The 9,587-nt window shown below is 45.8% G+C and overlaps 1 protein-coding gene across 3 annotated transcripts; it reads left to right on the top strand.

The window, feature by feature from the left end:
• On the top strand, positions 1-3,665 carry PRR13 (proline rich 13). Of its 3 annotated transcripts, none has more exons than XM_012732243.1 (4): positions 1-74; positions 489-527; positions 880-1,223; positions 3,052-3,665. In XM_012732243.1, the coding sequence occupies exons 2-4, from the start codon at positions 509-511 to the stop codon at positions 3,094-3,096; spliced, it is 408 nt and encodes a 135-aa protein (XP_012587697.1). In that variant the 5' UTR covers positions 1-74; positions 489-508; the 3' UTR covers positions 3,097-3,665. The 3 variants fall into 3 exon arrangements, with proteins under 3 accessions (XP_012587697.1, XP_012587698.1, XP_012587696.1); XM_012732244.1 differs by having other exon boundaries at positions 8-122; XM_012732242.1 differs by having other exon boundaries at positions 8-232.
• Positions 3,666-9,587: the final 5,922 nt, after the last annotated feature.

Genomic DNA, 9,587 nt, shown 5'->3' with positions numbered 1-9,587 from the left:
CGGCAGGGGAGGGGCGACCAGGAAGCGGAGCTGAGCCTGAGGAGGACGCGTCGAGCCCAGGCGGGGGTGTAAAGGTGACCGGGCATCTGGAGCCCCCAGTTTCTTCCCTTCCCCACCCCCGAGTAAGGGGTCCCTTCGCAGCTGGGAGCCAGGAAGCCCTGTCCTAGTTCACGGGCAAGGGGGTGTGTCTACCTAGCGCGGAAGCGTTTGAGGGTCTTTCTGAGCCCCTCAGGTTTGTTTAAGGAGCTTCCTGGTTTGGGGGGCGGTCCAGCTCCGACGGAGTCCGTGACGGGGAAGGGGCGACGTGGTGGAAGCAAGAGGCTCCGGAGAGGGGCTCCGTGGCTCGGGTGCCAACAGTTGGAACAGAGGACCCGCGAAGACGGGTGCCGGGCAGCTCTGCGCCCCGGGGCGCGGGAGGCTGGGGCTCGCTGGGTCCCGGAGCCCTTCCTGGCCTGGCGGTCAGCTCTCTGCCTCGTTTCTCTCCCCAGGCTGCAGGGAGCCCCTGAGGATGTGGAACCCCAATGCCGGTAGGTGTTCGGGGCAATCTCTGCCTCAGCCCACCCCCTTTTCGGAGGGCTCCCGACAGCAGTTTCTGTTTCCAACTACTTCTGCCTCCCCACCTGAGCACCCCCTAGGTGACAGCTGACCAAGGTCACCCTTCCCAGCGCTCACCCCGCCCCCAGCGCTCACCAGCCCTCCCGGGACATCACCTTTTCTCTCTCCTGGTCAGGTTGTCTCTCCCACCCTCCGCTCCCCCTCCTCACGCTTCCACTGAGTGAGAGAGAGAAAGTGAATACTCTTGTGGGTGTGTGTTATTTTTTTTTGTTGTCAGGCTCTTGGGGAGATTAATTTTAATTTATTCTTTTCTTCTTCCACCAGGACCGAATCCATACCCCCCTAACGCGGGGTGCCCAGGAGGTTCCAATCCCGCCTATCCACCTCCACCTGTCAATCCTCCCCTTCCTCAAGGCCCCTTTCCCACTCCCCCAGGAGCGCCCCAGGGGAACCCAGCTTTCCCCCCAGGTGGGCCCTATCACCCTGTGCCACAACCAGGGTATCCAGGATGCCAGCCCGTAGGTCCCTACCCTCCGCCATACCCACCATCTGCCCCTGGCATGCCTCCTGTGACTCCCTTGGCTCCAGGAGTAGTAATGGACAAGAAAATGCGGAAGAAAATGAAGAAAGCGCATAAGAAGATGCACAAGCACCACAAACATGGCAAGGTCAGTGCCTCCTGGAGCCTGTGTGTACGGTGGGGGTGGGTGAGTCTGTAGTCTGAGAATATGGTGTTCCTCAGTTCTTCCTTTACCAAAAAAAAAAAAATATATATATATATATATATATATATATAGTATTTATTTATGTGTACAAGAACTGGAGTGTAGGCCAGAGGTGCAGGGTTTGGTTGTAGGTGGTGATGAGAGGATTCCCCAGAAACAGAGTGGGGAGCAGAAGAGGTGCTGTGGGCAAGACCGGAGAGGGCTGCTGTGCCGTGAGGGTCAGCTCCCTCCCTGGGATCCCACTCTTGCTGCAGGGGCTGGTGATAGCTTCACAGTGCTGAGACTTTAGCCGCTGTGCCACCCGGGAGGGCCCTGGTTCTTCCTCTTTTTAAAAACTCTGACTGGGAAAAAACTTATCACCTTAATATTACACTAACTGGGCCTTTTGTCTGCCAGGGCCTGACTGATTCTGACTAGATATCAGAATCAAAAGCCCTTCTTGTCTGCCTTTTTTGTCCCAAAACTCTTGCTCACCTCACCCCACCCCATGCATATTTTAGCAAGTCAGACACACACAGACTGAGATGGTCCAAATGGCAATTAACGGGGTCAGTCCTTTCACAAAGCAAAGCCTGTCTAATTATTCATAGTTAATAATATGGTCCTGCTTCCCTGTTCTTTCTCCCAGTGTTCAGGGTGGGCCTTTTTGTTCTACCAATCAACAGGGAAACTGAGGACAAGAGCAGTCAGTGATTCTTCGCCTCACACAAAACCCTAATTTCAAGCCTAAATTCAGCCCCAAGGCTAATTTTGTTCATGCTAGAGAAATGTTAATTAGGAAGGGTGAAAGTAACTCTCTGGAAGAATTGAGCCAACCTAAATCCTGAGGACTTAATTTATATTTGAGTGCCTCGTGTTTATTGCCCCTGGCTTCGGGCTCGTTCCTGAATCTGGGTCTTTGGTAAAAGTCTGAGGAAAAGCAAAGGTGAGATTGAGATTGAATTTCTTTAGGTAGAAATTGTCCTAGAGAGAATAAAAAATACATTACTTGAGGGTATATAATTTTTAAAGCTTTTTTACTTTTGCACACTGGAACTGGGGTACTGGCCAGAGGTATGGGGGTGAGAGGATTCCCCAGAGACAGAGTGGGGAGCAGAACAGGCAGATGGACTAAAACACACTGCTGAGGGGAGCAGCAGGGAGACAAGAGGGGTCTGCTGTGCTATGTGGGTCCCTCCCTGCCTGGAGATCGACCTCATGCTACAGTGGCTGCGGACAGCTTCATAGTGCTGCACTTTAACCTGTTGCGCCACTTGGGAGGGCCCTAAAATGTATTTTTAATCCCAGTTGTGGGAGCACGTGAGTAAAGAACTTGGGCTAAGAGTCACCCAGCTTTCTCTCCCTCCTTCCCTTCCCTCTCCCAGCAGGGGCTTAGAAACGAGTAGAGTAGCGATAGGTGGACACACATGGCTGTTTCTACTCACTTCCCTTAGATCGGTAGCCGCTAGGAGTTAGTCATGCAGCTAATCAATAAGCATTTCTAAGGTAGCAGCCGTTTCCTAGCACTGTACTATATTTGGGCCTACGGTTTATCCTGGCCTAGGCACGATCAGGCAAAGAAGGTTGCAAACTTGCTCCAGATGCTCTGTATCCAGATGCTTCCTGCAGTGATTTGGTTTGGTGCTGAAGGAAATTCTAGCTTTTGCTGTTTAAGACGGTCCCAGTTCAAGACACCTGACTTCGGATGGAGGGGTAGGGTGCCAGAGAGTGGCCCTGGGAGTGATCAGAGTTCGTTGGATTGATGCTGTCTCCTCTCCCTCTTCCCCTGCAGCACTCCTCCTCCTCCTCCTCCTCTTCCAGCAGTGACTCTGACTGAATACAGGGCTGGACCCTTCCCTCAAGTCTCTCCAGCTCTGCTCTCCCATGAAGCTTCAGATACCACCTTGTACTGGGGGAAATTCACTCTTGTCTTCTCCCTGGACTTCCCCACCACCACCATCTGAGCCTCGCTCTGTTCGGTCATAATTAGCTAGGGAAAACCAAGCAAGAGTCGCCATGGACTAACAGGGCCCATCTTGTCACTGCTTGGTTAGAACTTACAACTGATGAGTTTAGAAGAGAACTGTTTTGTGAAGATGGTGAGAGCTTTGCATTAAATGCTGAAGATTCTAAGATCTGTAAAATGTGATTTTGTACTTTCTTTTTTAATACTTGTGGTGGAGGAGATGTGGAAATTTAATTATGTTGAAATAACTAACCTGCTCTCTTTTCTAATGATGGTTCACTGGTGATTTAGTGCCAGACCCATTTCCCAGAGGCCTCTTGCTGATGGCAAGGTTGCGGGAAAGTGGAGTCCTTTGGTTGATGAACTTTGATTGCCGTTTTGGAACCCGATCTCAGGTGCTCACTGCTTCGTCCAAATAAAGTTGTTTCTCCTGGTCTCTGTTCGCCTGTGCTGTTACCTTGGTTGGACCCAGCACATTCAAATGGCTTTTGCTGTTCATCCACAGACCCTTTAAAGTGAATTGATTTATAGTAAGGACTCAGTATCAATGGACTCACTGTCCATGTTTCTTTAAAAAAAAAAAGATTTACTTATGCATATAAGAACTGGGGTGTAGGCCAGAGGTGTGGGGGGTGAGAGCGAGAGCATTCCCAAAGACAGAGTGGGGAGCAGAACTGGCAGATCCACTGAAACACACGCTGAGGGGAGCAGCGGGGAGACAGAAGTCAGCTGAGTCATGTGGGTCACTCCCTGGCCAGGGATTGAACTGGTGCTGCAGTGGCTGGTGATAGCTTGATAGTGATGAGACTTTAGCCCCTGCACTATTAGGCTTCTTAAGTGGAGGGAATCTTCAAAATCTAGTCAGGCTAAGTGGAATAAATTCTGTCTTCTCTTTTATGAATGGTTATAGGTCTTTAATGTAGGTTATTTGCTACAGATGTTCTCAACCCTGACCATCAACTATCAGAGAGTAATTTAGGGCTTTGTTCCAAGTGTATTAAATGAGATTCTAAGGATGGGGCCCTATAAATCAGTGTTTTTTTTTTTTTTTTAAGATTTTTTTATTTATGCATACAGAGCTGGGGTATAAGCCAGAGGTGCAGGCGCAGTTGAGAGGCTTCACCAGAGACAAAGTGGGGAGCACAACAGGCAGACTGACGAAGTACACTGCTGAGGGGAGCAGCGGGTGAGCTAGGAGAGGTCTGTGAATCACTTCCAGGGCGGAGAATTGACTTACACTGAAGCAGCTGCGGCCAGCTTGCAGTGCTGTGTCCTAACCCGTTGCACCACCAGAGAGGGCCTAAATCAGTGTTTTAAAGAAACTGGATAATTGTGGTGCACTGTGAGGAGAGAGGGCCCCTGGTTTACTACATGCAGTGAACAGTCCTCAAAGGCATCTCGTGGAAGGAATTCATACAGCTACTATAAATGCAGAGGGATATCAACCTAGAACGAGAAATGGAAGAGTCAGAGATGACTTCACAGAAAGAGTGATGTTTCAGCTACCTCTTGGGCTTTGAATGTTAAAAGTATGAGTCAAAAAATGAAAGATTTACCAACTGGATGGCAGAGAGGAGCTGGGAAAGGAGGTGTTTTAGGCATAGCGTCAAACTGTGCGTCATCTTCGGGAGCCGCAGGTATCGCAGCCAAGCTAGACTGAGTTCCTGAGTTGTTTATCAGAAATACTTTCTGGGAGCTGAAGCTACAAAAATGAATAAGACAGTCCCTGCCCTTCAAGGACCTCCAAGATCTAACAGAGCCAATGGTCATGTGATATGACTATTATCTGAGTCAGGGAGCGGGGTGTCCAAGGGAGGAGTGAGTGTCACTGGGAAAATGAGCTAGCTAGGTCTGGCTTGGGCCTTGGGACTAATAGAAATGTCCCAGTTGATAAATAATATCACTAATGTTGAACATTTGTTATGTGCCAGGGCCTGAATCCTTTTTTTTTTTGTAAATGATTTAGTTATTTATGCATACAAGAACTAGGGTACAGGCTAGAAGTGCAGGTGGAGAGAAGATTCACCAGAGCCAAATGCAACCACAACTACCATATTCTTCTGTAAACTCTCAGAGATAGTCTGCATAACAAGTCCTTTTTATTTCTAGCTCACATTGCTCTTACTACCCCTCCCCCCCTTTATCAGAAGGGAATATGCTAAGGCCTCATTCTGACTTATGTTTTCTCTTTTAATCATGGAGTTGATTCCGTATCAGTGAGAGTATGTAACATTGTTTTAATAGCATTTATTCAATCTTTTATTACCAGAATTTTAAATGGTTTCCAGTCTCACAATACATTTAACTGCTGCAGTGAACATAAACATTTTGGTACATATATAACTTTGCTGGAGGTTGAAAGTTGGAAGCCCAGTGCTATATCCGACTGGAAGACTTTATTTTTTTTTTTAAAGATTTATTTATTTATTCATACAGAACTGGGGTACAGGCCAGAGTTGCAGGGGCAGTGAGAGGATTCACCAGAGAAAGAGTCAGGGGCAGACAGGCAGATTCACGAAGTACACTGCTGAAGGAAGCAGCGGGCGGGTCAGGAGAGGTCTGCCACACCATGTGGTCACCTCCGGGGCAGGCAGGGATCGAACTCATGTGGAAGTGGCTTTTGATTCTTAGTGCTGTGCTTTAACCCACTGCACCACCAGGGAGGGCCCTGGAAGACTTTATTTTTTGTACTGAACAGCAACCATTTTCAGTAAAGATTCAGATTTCAAGCTGGATACCATAGCAACAGTGGGCCCATATTCCTGAAGGCAGAAATCCTGGCTCTGAGTGCTGGGCATTCCTTATAGGTGGTCCTGTGCTCTAGTCTTATGGAATTTGCAGCTTCCTCTTACTTTTCTCTAGGCCAGCTTCTTCCAGTTATATTACTTGCCCAGCTCCTGAGAGCAATGGCTTTTTGTACTGTTTGTGCATCACTATGGGACACTAATGGCGGGGTTTTCATATGTTTTTTTATCTTAAGTTTTCACCAGCCTGTGTCCATGAGGGTCTGGGATTCTCCCACTCTCTTCTTACTGAAAAACTAAGTATAGTTCTTACCAGTTGAGAATGGGAAGGACAGGCATCCATGAGATCTACCATATAAATTAAGCAGCATTTCTCTTCAGTCTAGAAGGATGCCAGGGTTAAGCAGAATAACTGCCAAAGCATGAATTCTAGTGCTCAGATGCATGACCTTCTGGTCAAGAGTCTGATCTCATATTGTTGGAGCACTGATGGTATCCCTAGGGGTTGTATTTTTCTATGTCTGCTGTGGCTGCACCGAGAAAGGAGGCATATAAAAGTTTCTGCAGAAATGATGATTCCATGTAGGATTTTTGAGATGAGGAAGGCTGGTTTCTCTCAGGGTGTAAAGTGATTTTGAAATGTAAAGAATTTCTTGGGCCCTCTCTGGTGGTACAACGGGTTAAAGCACAGCACTGTGAAGCTTATCACAGCCACTGCAGCGTGAGTTCTGTTGCTGGCCAGGGAGGTGACCCACATAGCGTGGCAGACCTCTTCTTGATCCACCCCCTGCTACCCAAAGCAGAGTATTTCAGCCAGTCTGCCTGTTGTGCTCCCCACTCTGTCTCTGGTAAATCCTCTTACCCCCACACGTCTGGCCTGCACCCCAGCTCTGTATGCATAAATAAATAAATCTTTAAAAAAAAAAGAATTTTTTTTGAGTTTGTCCCTGCCCTGTGTTCCTGAACGACAGGACACACATATTTGGGCTAAGGAATTCTTTCTCTTGGGAAACAGTTTCTTGATAAATAATAAAAAAATAAATACAAATCAACAAAATTAATACAAGATACAAATTGGGGACTATCAAGCATGGGGTGAATTTTGACCTAGTTCACTAACTTTTTGGAATCATCTCCAAAGATTGCTTTCTGGCCAAGGCAAGTTCACACTCTTGACTAGAGAAGAATTTATTGATTCATAAAACGATCAGGTATAGCTCTTAAATGCATGCTATTTTTCTCTTCCAAAACCCCAATAGAAACCATGTTAACTGAGAGTGATGTTATTTTAGCAACTTTAATTTGATCTTTGTTTTATTTCCCATGATTTCAAGGATAGTAGAGTCCCAGGGGCACAAATAACTGCAAAATTTGTGGTTAATCAGTACTTCAGTCCAGACTTCACAGTAAACCTTATGTTTGCTTTTTTTCTGGAGTTTTTAAAAAATTTATCTATTTTTAGATTTTTAAGATTATTCATGCATAGAAGAACTGGGTGTATGCCAGAGGTACAGGATGTGAGAGGATTCACCAGAGACAAAATGTGGAGCAGAGTAGGCGGATTTACTGAAATACACTGCTGTAGGGAGCAGCAGGCGAGACAGGAGAGGTCTGCTGCCCCCAATGTGGGTCAGGTCCCTGGCTGGGGATCGAACTCAGGCTGTAGAGTTGATAGAACTGAGACTCAACCCCTAGACCATCAGGGAGGCCCTATTTTCTGGAATTTCTTAACTTTTCTTCTCTTTCAGTATTTGGTGTGCCTCTTGCCCTTGCCAAATTATAGACTTTTAAAATTTCTATCTTATTTCTAATAATAATAATATTTGTGGAAGGAAAAAGCAAAAACCTTATTTTCTACCTCAAAGGTATTTCCTCTTCAGATGACCCCACTGAATTGGGGGGGGGGTGTCCAATAAAACCTGACTAACATTAAGACCACAACCGACACCCAAAGGGCTTGCAGTCCAATAACAAATCTGTATTTGTTTGCTCATTTTGTCTTTTTCCCTACCAGTAAGCTTTGTAAAAAGTTTTCATATGGAAATTTACAGATATATACAAGAGTAGAAAAATCAATGTGATGAACTCTCATATCCCCATCAACTAGCTTTAGTAACGATCAATATCTTGCTAGTTTTGTTCCATTCGATGTATTTTTCCAATTTTTGTCATAAAAAGTATTTTTAAAGTTTAAAGAATACAATGGTCACCCACAAACCTAACATATACACTCAACAGCTGTTAATGCTTTACCCTATTTGTTTTACTGATATACCTATATGAGCCATTTAAAAGTTCCTTGCATACAGAAAGAACTGTCACTCTTAAATTTTCATTAGCATTTTTCCTAACTACAATTCCATTAGCACACTTAAGAAAATGGCAATCCTATTTAATAAGTTAATATTCAGCTCATGTTTGAATTTTCTCAACTGTTCACACGCTTTCATATTTTTTAAAAACCGTGATCCAAACAAGGACCACACATTACATTTGATTGCTTTGCCTTTTAAATTTCTCCTTCTCAAGTACATTGCCTTTTTGAAGAGACTAGTTTATAGAATGTCCTACAGTCTGGATTTCTTGATTTTTCTCCTTGTAGTGTAATGCATTTAACTTGTTCCTTCATCCACTGTGAATTTCCTGTAATTGCAAATTCCTTCAGAAGATTTGGTTTAAGATGAAACACTTTTAGTAAAAACACTTAATAAATGATTCTACTTCTTAATTGCATCCTCATCTAGGACCACATGCCAAAGTTATGTTCCTGTTAGTAACACAGTGTTTGATCATTTGGGTAAGGTGGTAACTATGAGATCTCTCCATTTGAAGCTTTTTTTTTTTTCCGTGTGCGATTTGCAAATAATCTGACTGGTGAAATTAATAATATTCTATTATCAAACAACCTTTTCCTTACAATTTTGATGACAGATGACATTTGCCTGACTTACTTCATTTTAGGTTGCAGATCAATCTTCTTAACCTTTTTTATTATACATTTTCCTTCCACATTTATTTGCTAAAACTCTTTAAAAAGAAAAACATTTTCCCTTATCCTCTAAGGCTGAACAACTACAGTTCGTCCTAAAAAGTGTAAATGCCTAACTCCATCTAATTATCAATTTTCCGAGGGAGAGGTTAGTGTAAAAGTTACCTGTAGTGTGGCAAATTAGTGGTGGCTTGTTGTTGTTGTTTTGTATCACTATAGATTTCTGGTTTTTTCCATCTATTCTTACTCTCTCCTCACCCATCCCTTTTCCTCTGGTCTCTTTCTTTATCCATGGCGACGGCCAACTCCGCATTTCGCCTGGGCTTCCCATCCAGCCGCTAGGGGCCACTAGTTTCTCCCCTTCCCCCACGCGGCCGCTCTCTCCCGCATTTCGCCATCTGTTTCCAGCTGTTATCTCGCTGGTGCCGAGGCTGCCCACGGAGCCGCTCTAGGCTGTTGGGAGGCCGTCTGCATTGCGTGGGGAGGTTTGGACGACGCAGTCGCCTCGCCGGTCCCCGGGGCGGTTAGCGCTTCCGGGGTCGGAGGGTGCGCGGGGTTGAAAGCGGGCCGCTCCGCCCCGTCCCCCTCCCAGACCAGCAGAGGCAGCAGCCGGAGCAGCCGCAGCCTGC

This window comes from Condylura cristata, unplaced genomic scaffold (assembly GCF_000260355.1).
Source record: "Condylura cristata isolate star-nosed mole 26May11 unplaced genomic scaffold, ConCri1.0 scaffold00034, whole genome shotgun sequence".
Lineage (NCBI taxonomy): Eukaryota > Metazoa > Chordata > Mammalia > Eulipotyphla > Talpidae > Condylura > Condylura cristata.
Note: the sequence above shows the minus strand (reverse complement) of the source record. Positions and strands in the feature narration are given on the sequence as shown.